We start from the raw sequence: 14205 nt of genomic DNA on the forward strand, positions 1-14205 counted from the left end.
ACCTGGTTACGGATACGGCCCTGCAGTGCTCCCAGGCACATCCAAAATGTGGGACAGAGGGAGCTCTTGGAAAATGTCAGCTCTATACTACCAAAGAAGATGAATAAAAATTACTTCTTTTCTCATATTCTCCTGAGAACGCCTTTATCCTGCTCTACCTTTTAAATCTTGGCACGTACTTCCTTCTACATGAAACACTACACCACGTACCTCACCAAACCTGCGCTGCTGCTGGTGTTGTTGCTGAGAGGAAACCCCACTGCAGGGATAACGGGCCCCTGTATTAAGGGCACTCTGCCTTCTCACCACCACTCACACGTCCTTCAGTCACTAGGATTCTCCTCCAGAGTAGGATTATCCTCCCATTACAGCTGAGAAAACGGGCGCCCAGAGAGGTTAGGTAAGCCCTCAACCACAAACAGCTGGTCCGATATCACAGCACCAACACGTGACGGAACTCAGGATTCAAACGCACGTGTCTTTTGATTCGACAAAAGCGCTGTCACGGGGGTGCTTAACCAAGGGGATGCGTGAAGAACACCGGAGTCTTCCCAGGCTCTCCCAGAGCACGCTCCCTCCATCCAATCCCATCCCAGCCCTGCCAACTCTGCCCCTTTAACATCTCACATCCAACCACCGTTTTCTAACTATCGCAACTAACCTCTCTCCTCCAGTCTTGCCCCTCCGATACGTCTTCCCCACCGCCAGACACAAACCTGTGGCTGAGGCAAAGGGGTTGCAACACCAGACACACTTCCTGGCAAATTACAAGCAATGAGCAAACGCTCGCTATGACCAGTGTATCAGACCACCGGGTGACGATGACTTCTGTTCGCGAACGGAATGAGATCTACACTCCTCTGCGTAGTTTACAAGGCTTAGGAAGCTGACCCCACCTACATTTCTAGGCACATCTTCCTCCAGACATACAGACTTGTTTGCAATTCGCCCCAAATGCCCACGCACCTACGCCTCTACTGTTGATGCATGGGAGGTCCTTCCTTCCTTGCCCACATGGTGAAATAAGCTCCAACTTCCTGCCTTCTACACATGCCTCCAAGAGGCAGGAGTGACCACTCCCTGGAGAAACCCCAATGTGCCCGGAGTTTACCCCCCTGGCATGCACTACTGTTTAAGGTTCTCATTTGTTATCTGGGTTTTTTGGTGTCTTTTGTCATTGTTACTTTTTGGTTTTGGTGTTTCTTTGTTCCCTGGATTATGAACTCCGGGATCAAATTTTTTCCCTGATTCTTTTTTTTTTCTTTGAATTTTATTTTATTTATTTTTTTATATAGCAGGTTCTTATTAGTTATCCATTTTATACATATTAGTGTATATATGTCAATCCCAATCTCCCAATTCATCCCACCACCATCACTGATTCCTAATCTCTATCCTCTGACTCAAGGTAGCGGGTTGGCCTGGTTATTAGAAGCCAGAGGAAACCTCACTCCGCGAGCGGGGGAGAGTGTGTAAGTCGGGGTAAGTACAATGCTGAGAACTGAGTAGGAAGTGGTCTAGGAAGGCAGAAACTAATTGTTAAAACCAAAGACCAGGGAGCTTCCCTGGTGGTGCAGTGGTTAAGAATCCGCCTGCCAATGCAGGGGACACGGGTTCAATCCCTGGTCCGGGAAGATCCCACATGCCGCGGAGCAACTAAGCCCGTGCGCCACAACGACTGAGCCTGCACTCTAGAGCCTGCGAGCCACAACTACTGAAGCCCATGAGCCACAACTACTGAAGCCTGTGCGCCTAGAGCCTGTGCTCCGCAACAAGAGAAGCCACCGCAATGAGAAGCCCGCGCACCGCAACAAAGAGTAGCGCCCGCTCACCACAACTAGAGAAAGCCCGCGTGCAGCAAGGAAGACCCAACACAGCCAAAAATAAATAAATAAATTTAAAAAAAAAAAACCAAAGACCACAAGCGGGTCAAGAATAAGCAAGTCACCATCCTTGGCAAGCCCTGGGGCAGGCACTGCAGTCAGAGCTGGCTCTCCTGCCCCTGTCAAGACTGGGATGGTTACGGAGCTCAAAGGATCAAAAACAAATGAAGAAATACAAAGAGGTAATAAATATATGCTGTCTAATAATGAAGGGAACGCAAAGGAAAACAATGAAAGGCCATTTTTCTTCCATCACACTGACAAAAATAAAAAATGATGATAATAATTCCCAGTGTCGCTTAAAATGTACGGAAAGAAATGCACATAGTCCGCCGATGTATTATTTTGGTAAAGGTACACATTTCTCCCACAACCCTACAAAGGAAATCCAAACTGAAGTCTTTGATGACCTGGAGGATCTGCAGGGCTGGGAGTGAATGAGATAAATCCCTCGTTTCCCAAGCCTGTCTTGGACCTGGGCCTATCACCCACAAGGAAGAGACAGAGAATGTAGAAATGCCAGAAGTCCTTACAGAGCCCATGAGGATTTGCACAGGTGACGCATGGTGGCGTCACAGCGGAGCCCAGCATTTGCACGTGGTCGCCTCCTACTGGGATGCACACAGGACAGCCACGTGTGATGTGAACGGTGCCCCTGTCACAGCCGGAACAGCCACGTGGCTGGTGACACCGGGAAAGTGGCCCCTCGTGCTCTTCGAGTCACCTCTGCACGGCCTGGGCTCTCCATCAGGTGCCTGTGTCCGCCATCTCGAGCAATAAACTCCCTGGCTGGAGAAGGCAAATATTTCTGCCAGTCCCCAGAGTCCTGGATTATGCACAAGGTGTGTGCCTAGCATGTAGAATTAAAGACATCAAATCACTTAAACGAGGTGCCACCACTGCTCCAGGCCAAAGTGTCAGAGCAAAGTCACAGGGCGGACCCCAAGCTAGCAGCTGTGCCCACAAGATCGCTCATCTGTACCAGGAGCAACAATTTCTCAGGAAGGGCAGCCAGGGTAGAAAACAGCGTGCCAGCTGCCATCACAGCGTTGGAGACACTTATTTCCGTAGTGTAAGGACAGACCGGCTGCAGGAAGCCAGAATTAGGGGAAGAGGTTTATTCCACCATAGAAAGGTCCCTGAAGCCCCTTTGCTTCCTGAGAAAGTCAGTTATTGGGTCAGGGAAAACACCCGATGATCCCAAAAAAACACTGAACATGCCTGAACATGCTATGACGGTCAATATTTTAGCCACATCCTATAGTCAGTCATTCTTGGCTGGGCAAGATGGGCCCCAAAAAGCTGGCCTCCTGTAGTTCCCAGATGCCTTCCCAACACTTGCCTGCAGGTGGTGCTGTGCTAGAGAGTACAACATCGTCCAAGTCAGGGGCTCCCGTTAACACTACAGTCCCACTTTGCTCTGGGAAGTTTTTCTAAGAAACCACCTGTCCCATACGGAAAGATGTAGAAAAAGAAAACATCAGAGTCTGGTGAACCCTGGCCAAAACGACTGTTTTCAGATGGAGGAGCGCAGGGTGAGGGCATTTACATCAATGCTCTGACCCATGAGTACTGTGGTGAGTATGGCACCCACATGTGCAAACAGTCACTGGTCCCAAACACAGTGGGTTCCGGGTAGAACTCTCCCGCCCTGGCCAAGGGGACCACCCATCAGCCAGGCCGGCGGGATCCCTCAGGACCAGGAATAGCAAGAGGAAGGGCTCTCTGTGCACTTCTGGGAAAGCCAAATGTGACAGGCGGAGTCCAAAATCGGAGAGAGGAGCCCAAAGAATCCACAAATCACAATCAGCAGGGTTCGTTCTGGGTCAACGCTTACAACAGACAATTTATCCAGGGCTGATTTTTATTCGCCTGAGACAGAAAGAGGCAGATCGATTGTAAACAGCCAGACACAGGCAGACGTTCACTTCTAAACCCTCCATTTACATATAGCATTTAGTAAGTTCTCAGTATTTGTGGATAAATGATGAAGGACAGTATGAATGGTGTCCATAAACTGCTCAGAGAGTTACGTGAATTTCGAAATGCTATTCACTATGGCGACCTGCTTTATTCCAACACAGCAAAGGCAGACACTCACAGAGCTGCTAACTCTGAAATAATACCAGTTCCATTCAAGAAACATGCCAACCAATGTGATATTTGCTATAAACACATCTTGGCTTGAAGTTATATGTATACATGTTTGTTTGCTTGATTTTTGTTTGTGTGTTTGTTTAGTTCATAACAACAGAAAAAAACTAAGAAGAATAGGAAGATACTGAAATAAAAAGCCTAAATTTGCCTTCCATTCTGTTATTCCTCAGAACATTTTTTTTCCGTTCCAGATTTTTTTTTTAACATCTTTATTGGAGTATAATTGCTTTATAATGGTGTGTTAGTTTCTGCTGTATAACAAAGTGAATCAGCTATACGTATACCTACATCCCCATATCTCCTCCCTCTTGCGCCTCCCTCCCACCCTCCCTATCCCACCCCTCTAGGTGGTCACAAAGCACCAAGCTGATCTCCCTGTGCCATGCGGCTGCTTCCCACTAGCTATCTGTTTTACATTTGGTAGTGTATATATGTCCATGCCACTCTCTCACTTCGTCCCAGCTTACCCTTCCCCCTCCTCGTGTCCTCAAGTCCATTCTCTACATCTGCATCTTTATTCCTGTCCTGCCCCTAGGTTTGTCAGAACCTTTTTTTTTTTTAGATTCCATATATATGTGTGTTAAAATACAGTATTTGTTTTTCTCTTTCTGACTCACTTCACTCTGTATGACAGACTCTAGGTCCATCCACCTCACTACAAATAACTCAATTTCATTTCTTTTTATGGCTGAGTAATATTCCACTGTATATATGTGCCACATCTTCTTTTTTCTTTTTAACATCTTTACTGGAGTATAATTGCTTTACAATGGTGTGTTAGTTTCTGCTGTATAACAAAGTGAATCAGCTATACATATACATATATCCCCATATCTCCTCCCTCTTGCGTCTCCCCTCCCACCCTCCCTATCCCACCCCTCTAGGTGGTCACAAAGCACCGAGCTGATCTCCCTGTGCTATGCGGTTGCTTCCCACCAGCCATCTATTTTACATTTGGTAGTGTATGTATGTCCATGCCAACCAATGTCCTTGGACTGAGGGGATTTTCCAGTACTAAAATCAAGAGAGTCCCAGTAAACTGGGGTGAGCTGGTCACCCTATTTCTATGTCACTGGTCAAAGGTCTAATACTCTCTTCAGCTTAAACGTAGAAAACCAGGTCCAGCCGGATGTCAGTTGCCTCCAGCTTGGCCCTCACTGGAAGCACTCAGTCTGCCAACCTTGCTGCCTCCAGAGCCCAGAGTACTCAGGCAGAGGAGGCCAAAGGGTTTCCTGCCAGAGGGGCTCCCAGTACAACAATAGCTAATGTTTAGGAGCATGTTCTATGTGCCAGGCACAGTTCTAAATGCTTTACCTGAATCATATCACATAATCCTCACAAAAACCTGTACAAGATATTATTATTTTTACACATTTTACAAATAAGGAAAGCCAGGCTCAGAGAGGTTGATTAATTTCCTCGAGGTCACAGAGCTAGCACCTGTTCTTCTTAGAGCAGAGAGTGATCCTTTTAAAAAATGTTAACTCAGATCACATCATGCCTGTCCTCAGAATTCTCCAGTGAATTTTCATTTCACTCACAGTAAAATCCAAAGTCCACATCATAGCCAAGAAGATCCTGGATAGCCCCTCATCCAGCTGACCTTCCTGTACCTGACCTTATCTCCTAATATTTGTCCCCTCACTTCCTGGGCAACGGTGCACTGCAAGCTTGTTCCCCCAATGCACCTAACAAGTTCCCACCTCAGGGCCTTTGCATATGCTATTCCCTCTGTTTGTAGAGGCTCATTCTTTTATTTCCTATAGGCCTCTGTTCAAATAGGACTTCTCTAACAACCCTATAGAAAAACAGCAAGCACAAACTCTCTCTCTCTCTCTCTCTCTCTCTCTCACACACACACACCCACACACACACACTCTCACTCTTTTTTGTGTATATCTGTGTGTTTATATATTGTCTGTCCACTACCCACTGGAATAAAAAGTCGATGTAAGCAGGGACTCACCTTCTGTATCGAGGACACAGAAGTTTAATAAATGTTTGACAAATGAATTAATCAATGAAGAAGCCAGGACCGGAACCCAAGCAGGCTTGACCCTGGAGCCTGAGCTCTTAACCCAGTGCTGTACCATCCCCCTTCCTAGAGAAACCATCCCACTTTGGGAGGGAAGCTTAGCCACGTGAATCCTAAGACATCCCAGTACCAACAACGTGAGCAGAACTTCCAAGAGAGCTTCAGTGAGACGGCTTTGAACCCCCAGCTTTATTTCTGTCTGGCACTCACCTTAATTAGAATGTTTAAAGAGGTTTCGTAAGGCTTAAAATCTGAGAAGAGTGTAACAACACGAAACTTCACTTCTTGCTTTGGTTTATACAGGGGCTTGTCTGTTTGAATGAAGACAGTCATTCTCTTGGTCTCAAATGATAAGCGCGTACTATTCGAGAATAAAATCTCATCCTGGGCACGTCCAGTGACACGGAGCTCATAAATCTCATCACCACTGTTCAGAGGTAGCTGGGGGGAAAAAGACATCAGATGTATCAAGGTCTCATTGTTTCACCTCAAAAGTGTTTTTAACTGTAAGTGAGAATTGAAATTTTAAATACATAGTATTATCAAAAGTAATCGCGATGTTGAAACATGCGTCCCTCCTAACCACCAAAATTAAACAATTTGTTTTCTCTCTTTCGACGTCCTGGAGTTTGCTCTCCAGTTAAACCGCAGGGTTCCTGGACGGCAGGAACCACGTCCCACAGCTCTGTCAGCAGTCACCTTGTCACTTCCTATCCCGAGTACAAACTCTTCCACACTGACAGTCACTGTGGGTCACGATACCCTTCTCCATGTCTCACCCTGTCTGCGGCAGCCCACGGGTGAAAGGCACACTTGCACAGGCTTTGTTTTCTTGCCACACTCTCTCCAGGACCTCTCACCTGTTCTAGGATGCACTCTCTTCCTGTATCTCGTGCATCGTGTCACAGTCCTGTTAAGTTTGATGGCACCGTTATTTTACTGTTTCTATCACTAGTGGAAATCCTACCTTCTAGCACGAACAGACCGGAAGTCACACTCAGCCTACACACACCGTGTCATTCTACCTCACAACAATCCTTCCGGTGGGTGCTCTAACTAATACCAGTTTACAAACCAGGAACCTAGGGCTTGGAAGAGTAAAGGAAGTTGCTCCAGGTCACTGGCTGAGAATCAAACCCGGGATGAACTATATACTACTCTAACAAGAGCCTGCATGTGATGGTTTTAAAATATGTCCAAGATTTCTCTGACCCTCCTCCCTTCAAAAGTCAGAGCCCCACTCCTGGGCATATACCCAGAGAAAACCATGATTCACAAAGACACACGCACCCCAATGTTCACTGCAGCACTATTTACAATAGCCAGGTCAGGGAGGCAACCTAAATGCCCATCGACAGACGAATGGATAAAGAAGATGTAGTATGTATATACAATGGAATATTACTCAGCCATAAAAAGTAACAAAATTGGGTCATTTGTAGAGATGTGCATGGACCTAGAGACTGTCGTACAGAGTGAAGTAAGTCAGAAAGAGAAAAACAAATATCATATATTAACACATACATGTGGAATCTGAAAAAATTGGTATGGACGATCTTATTTACGAAGCAGAAATAGAGACAGACGTAGAGAACAAATGTATGGATACCAAGGGGGAAAGGGGGGGGGGGGGATGAATTGGGAGATGGGGATTGACATATATACACTATAGATACTATGTATAAAATAGATAACCAATGAGAACCTATTGTGCAGCAAAGGAAACTCTACTCAGGGCTCTATGGTGACCTAAATGGGAAGGAAATCTAAAAAAGGGGATATATGCATACGTACAGCTGATTCACTTTGCTGTACAGTAGAAACTAACACAACATTGTAAAGCAACTGTACTCCAGTAAAAATTAATTTAAAAAAAAAAAAAAAAAGGTAGAGCCTCATTTCCCAGTGACTTGCCTCTCAAGAGTAGAATGAGGCTGCGTCATTATCAGGATAGGGGAGCTGGGGTGCTACTGACCAGGCTTGCCATTGTCACCAGGAGAGGCCCCAGGTGTGTGTGCAGCTGAGGTCATCCACTGCAGGCTGCACCCAACACCGTGCTAGATGAGAACGCCTCCGTCCCTTGCATGGTAGAACTTTCTGCGGTTCCTCAGTAGCAAGAGAACCGATGCTGGTACAGAGAGGCCACCTTGGCACCTGCTTGGCAAAGCTGGAGAGATTCATACTCCCAACAACCCCCTCCTGCCCCTGGGCCTTCAAAGAGCTGATCCTTTTGACTTCCCTCAAGCCTGTGCCAATACTAAGTTGTCTGAATAATAATGAGCATTTACGGAGAGCCCTCTGTGTGCCAGCCACTTTCCTAAACATTTTAGATTTTATGTTCCTGTTAATGCCTCAGCTGGGCCAGCTGAGTGGCATTTGGGGCCTGGTGGGCAGACTCCTGTGGCTTGGAAGTTCAGGGGTTGAACCCCTCCTAGGAATAAGGCTACAGAGTAAAGCATGGGAGCATTCGGGAGGGTCTCCACTCACAGTCAGGGTGCCCCAAACACAGAGGGCACCTTAAATGGGGGTGGAGCGAAAGTATACTGGGTGAAACACATGTGTTCCTAGAAAATTCCCTAGGAAGGCATCGCATTGGAGACAGTCCAGCTGGAGACGTAACTAGCATTAACAGGATAGCTTCTGCCTGTTCTCTCTTTCTTGGATTCCTGGCTCTGGGGGAAGTCAGCTGCCATGTGATAAGGACACTCAAGAGGCCTGTGAGAGGCCCACGGGGGGGAGGAACAGAAGCCAATAGCCACCACCCACCTGCGAGCCGCGTGAAGAGCGACCTTACTGAGGACCCCCAGGCCTGGTGAAGCCTTCAGATGACGGCAGCTCTGCCATCGGCAGCTCAGAACTGCTCAACTACATGCCTCCCAAATTCCTGACCCACAGAAACTGTGGGAAATAATACAAGTTTATGGTTGTTTCACACCAGACTTTGGGGATAACAGGTTACACAACAATCGATAACTAGCACACCTGAATTTTAGTTCATTTTCATATTCATAAACCTGAGATTCTGAAACCAATGTTCTGCCTCCTTTTTGCAAATAAGCATGGTCCACAGAGAGCTCCAAGGAGATTTTCCAGAAAGCGCAGCCACCAAAAAGCCAGCAATATGGATAAGAATATGAAGGAAACGTAACAAACCACCAATACAGTGGTCAGCAGGAAATAGGGAGAAAAGTACCGGTGTTTGCAATTTACTTGGAAATGCATTTTAAAAATAAGATCAATTAATGGACGGAGAGATCAGTAGATGCATAAATATGTGATTGAGCAAGTATGGTAAAATGGTAACAGTAGATTCTAAGTGGTGGTTATAGGAGTGTCCCCTATGAAACTCTTGCAGGTTTTTTGGGTATTTGATACTTTCATAGTAAACTGTTAGGAGAATCCATCAGTAATATCACCTTCAAATGACCTCTGGTACTGATTTTTGCTTTCCTTTAATAAATAAACATTGACTGAGCACTTCAGAGCTCCAGGTTGTTCTAGGTGCTTGGGATTCAATAAGAACCAAAGACGTACGCCCTAAAGGGCTCAGAATCTAGCCTGGAACTTGCATCCTTATATTCTATTCTCTCAAATGATGCTTCAGGCCTCAGATTCTTTTAAACGGAGTCCTGAATACCGTAAGCAGGAAAATATATATGCCAGGAACCCGCATATCATTTGCTTGTATAGAGCACAGATTTATAAATAGTTCATGCTTAAAAAAATACATTAGATGGAATTTCTCTCTATGATTTGGATATAGTTTGATCATTTTTAGTGGCACAGAGGCCCCAGAACAGAGAGTAGATTGAAGACTGTCATCAAATTAATGATGCAGAGGTCTGAAACTAAAGAGACCTCTTAACCACGAGGACGTCAAAGAGTTAGAAAATTAGAATTAACACAAAAGTGTCCAAAACATTTTACTCTGTCCCCTGCTCCATCCTCCTTCAGGGAGTTGACACAAGAGGAGATGGTACTGACTATCTTTCTGTTCCTTTCAGTTACCCTAATTCTCGCTGTTAGAAACCCCACCTGTCCCCATGTAAAGTTTAGGTGATTTGGGATCCTCAAAGCCTCGGTGCTAATCCTAGAGCTGGAAAGTCTAGGATGACAGTATGGAGTTGTCAGAGTGGACCTCGTGTGCCCCTATGAACCATGAGCCGTCACTGCACCCCTTAGGGTGTCACCATGGACGCTGGCTGTCAGCAGAGACCTTGGTCATCCACTGGTAACAGTAGAGGGACACAATGAGAAGGAGACTGGAGAAAATACTGGGGATGTTAAGCAATCTTTATGAAAGATTCTCTCTGTGCCAGACCTGCAGTGGGTTGTAACCTGCTTCCCACAGTGGAGAGGACCCAGAAGGTAATATAAGCTCCTCAATCTCTGCTGGTAAATTGCTTCCCACCTTCTTGAGGGACACAATGACCGAAAAGGATTCCCAGAATTGGTAATAAAGGGGTTCCCTAATAAGAGACTTCCTTATCTCTTATACAAGAACCAATTATTTACCCACAGAGATTTTGGATCCTACATGTTGAACTGAGGTCACAGGGCTGGGAAAAGACGTAGTTCCCATATACAGACACTGTCTGGCATCAGAATAAGAGTCTGGGGGTATACAATACCCAGGGCTTAGATCAACAAAATATCAACGAGCATCTGAGTTGAGCATGGTTGATTCTCAGTTATGCTAAGTCTAGTTTGTGTATACATAAACGCAAACTCTCCAGGTAGATGATAGAGGCATGCTCAAAAAGGTTCTTGATGAACAATAAATGGATTCCTTATTCTAATCTGGGCCGTCTAAAACCATCTCACCTTCTCTGAAAGATCAACTGTCTTAAGAAAACAAACAACACAATAGTATTTATCCTACTTTATTTCACTATTAACTCCAGTTACCAAAAGTAATGGTAGTTTCAAATAACTTTCAAAATAAAACTGAGAAATTTAAGATGATAGTTTCTATTTTAAAATATATTAGTAATTAAACTTTAAAAGCATTCTAATTTTATTAGGAGGTTTGGATTAACATATATACACTACTATACATAAAATAGACAATCAACAAGGACCTACTGCATAGGACAGGGAACTATACTCAATATTCTGTAATAACCTATATGGGAAAAGAATCTAAAAAAGAATAGATATATGTATATGTATAACTGATTCACTTTGCTGTACACCTAAAACTAACACAGCATTGTAAATCAACTATATTCCAATATAAGATTTAAAAAAATTTTTTAGGCATGCTAATTTTAAAAACCACTCCCTTGTTTTAAGTTGGATTTATTTACAAAGAGAATAAAAAGACTTTTTCTAGCATGTTTTGTACAAACAATAATCTTTATGTTAAGCGTAAATTCTGTTTTTTATTTACTTCTTATTGAAGGCTGATTTTACTGTATCAAAAACAGAAACAATGATCTAGTCAGATATTAAAAATACATTTGTTTTAATGCAGCCAATATATTCATATTTTATAGCAAAACTTCATGAGGACCTTAAAAAAATAATTTAAAATATTACATCTGCAAGCATCAGAATGCAAGAGCACTTGGAAAGATGGGTCTATTTTAATTGAACACTCGTAAAAATACAGAACCTTCTATTTTTGCCAAGCGTTATCAAATTTTCCCAGACACTTTATGACTAAGCCTTTAAAATTTTGCTTTACTAAAAAGGGATCTAGTCCTAAATATAACTCCTGGTAAATCTTTCAATAAATAATTGCTATATCTACATACAATAGAAATGGCATAATATTAAAGACAAATATAGGATGTTGGGATTCGTATTTCACATGGTTAAGACTTTAAGACTAATAGTAGCCAAATTTGTAGCTAATTGGGACAAGTACAGCTTATAGGCACATTATTGGAATCAGCCCGAGTGCCCTCGTCCGCCCACATGCCTGCTCCTTCCAGACTTGCTACACTCCGGACCGTGCCACTGCAGACGTCTTTGAGGAAAGCAGACAGTTATTATGCGTTGAGTTTTGATTCCTGAACTGAAATCTCACCCCCTTCTGCTATCAGACAATTATATTTTACACAGGATTTATTTTAATCTTCTCATTGTAATACTTTTTCAACAGAGTTATGGACACAGACACCGGGGGGCCAGCACCTAATGTCTGGGATCACATTAATGCAGGCTAATGTCTTATCGTCACTAAGATTGGGTTGTTTTCCCCACATCTGCCTGCTTAGGCCTTCCCTCCCCCCAACCCCACTTTCTATTATTACAACAGTATATTTCTTAGTAAGGTAAGTACAAACATAATAATAAGTAAGAAACAGGGACTTCCCTGGTGGTCCAGTGGCTAAGACTCCACGCTCCCAATACAAGGGGACCGGGTTTGATCCCTGGTCACGGAACTAGATCCCACATGCCACAACTAAAGATCCCACACGCCACAACTAAAGATCCTACATGCCACAACTAAAAGATCCCACGCTGGGACTTCCCTGGTGGTCCAGTGGTAAAGAATCCGCCTTCCAATGCAGGGGATGCAGGTTCAATCCCTGGCCAGGGATCCCACATGCCACGGGGCAACTAAGCCCGTGTGCCACAACTAGAGAGAGAAAACCCACATGCCACAACTAGAGAGAAGCCCGTGTACCACAACAAAAGATCCTGCATGCCACAATGAAAATCCTGCGTGCTGCAACTAAGACCCAATGCAGCCGAAAATTTTTTAAAGATTAAATAAATAAATAAAATAAATATCAAAAAATAAAATAAAAAGACACTGGAAGAACACAGTTAATTTTTTTAAAAATAAAAAATAAATAAAAGATCCCGCATGCCACAGCTAGGACCCAACGCAGCCAAGCAAATAAATCAATATTTTTTAAAAATAGGTAAGAAACATAATAGCTATGGAATATAAGTAATTTTTGTAAAGGACAGTTTGGGAGCACTATATTCTCTAAGAATCCCCCCAAAATGAATGTGGTTTCTGAAAGTGCTTGATAAGTAACCTTCAAGAGTTAACGGGGAACCTGGCTCATCGGGAAATGTCAACCTTACATAAGTGTGTAATCTGTCAGGGTCAAAGTCATCAGTCACCTAGTACCAGAAAAGTACACCAAATTGTCCTCTTGGTGGATGCTATGTTCTATTCGACTGTATATTAAATGTGTGAAGCTCCAAAACAGAACAGTAATAAAAGCACAAACTTCCAAATGAAAGCTATGAGAAGCAGGACTAGTTCACAAACAATATTTAATAAACAGGTTTTATGACTCTCTCCACAAAATAATAACCCTTTCCACTTCTGTAGCAGATGCTACAGCACGTTCACATCTCATTTCACCTCCAAGGTAGCCCCTATGAAATAGACTATACCTTTATCCCCTCCTCCAGGACCAGGACCATGGTGAGGGAAGCCAGGCACTTGCCTCAAGTGCAAAATTTAAGAGCGTGCCAAAAAAACTCAGTAATCAACAGTTAAAATTTTTTAATATTTTAAATAGTTTTAAATAGCAAAAGTGATGCAAAAATTAAATTATGAAACAAAAAATCAAAATTTTAAACAAAGACAGGGTCAGTATCAATTACTGTTGTTTTATTTTGCCTCAGGGTACAATTCCACTCAGTGAAGCACTGCCCTTTTCCAGGACAAAGAAACTGGGACGGAGCATTAAGTACACACCCAAGACTGTAAGTCTCCTTAAGGCAGAAGCAGGACCCAACCCTCCCAGGTACTTATGCTAACAGCCCAGGCCAGTACCCCTCAGTGAAGTTCTCCATTTTACGAGAGGAAAATCTCCACTGTGAGTTTGAAGAGGCTAATATCCAATCTCCCTGAAGTAATATTAATCTTAAACAATCTGAACTTGGAACTGAACTCAATCACACTCGCAAGGAATGTAAATCAATATAAAAACCAATAAAATACTAATTCATTTATTTCACTGACGCAATGTATATTTCTGAAAGCAAATTTTTTAAATAAATACTTACTGATGGAAGAATAAGTGTCTTGAAAGAGCCTAAAAGGAAAACAGGGAAGAAAACGGTCATGATTTAAATATAGTGATATAATACAAAACTTGTTAAGACTCTCTTAATAGTCTTTCAGATGTAGAGGGAATCAAACTTACAGAATCA

General features: G+C 43.5%; 1 protein-coding gene across 4 annotated transcripts in view; it reads right to left on the reverse strand.

The window, feature by feature from the left end:
• The window catches only part of CD109 (CD109 molecule), a 134849-nt gene that overhangs the window by 100702 nt on the left and 19942 nt on the right, over positions 1-14205 (reverse strand). For 3 of the 4 annotated variants that reach the window (XM_059941790.1, XM_059941789.1, XM_059941792.1), the window contains exons 3-4: positions 14059-14087; positions 6286-6516 (exon numbers count right to left, since the gene is read on the reverse strand). In XM_059941790.1, coding sequence (XP_059797773.1) covers positions 6286-6408 — 123 coding nt within the window. In that variant the 5' untranslated portion in view covers positions 6409-6516; positions 14059-14087. The remainder of the gene's footprint in view (positions 1-6285; positions 6517-14058; positions 14088-14205) is intronic. The other variant, XM_059941788.1, reaches the window with a different exon arrangement.

This window comes from Balaenoptera ricei, chromosome 12 (genome assembly GCF_028023285.1).
Source record: "Balaenoptera ricei isolate mBalRic1 chromosome 12, mBalRic1.hap2, whole genome shotgun sequence".
NCBI classification, from domain to species: Eukaryota; Metazoa; Chordata; class Mammalia; order Artiodactyla; family Balaenopteridae; genus Balaenoptera; species Balaenoptera ricei.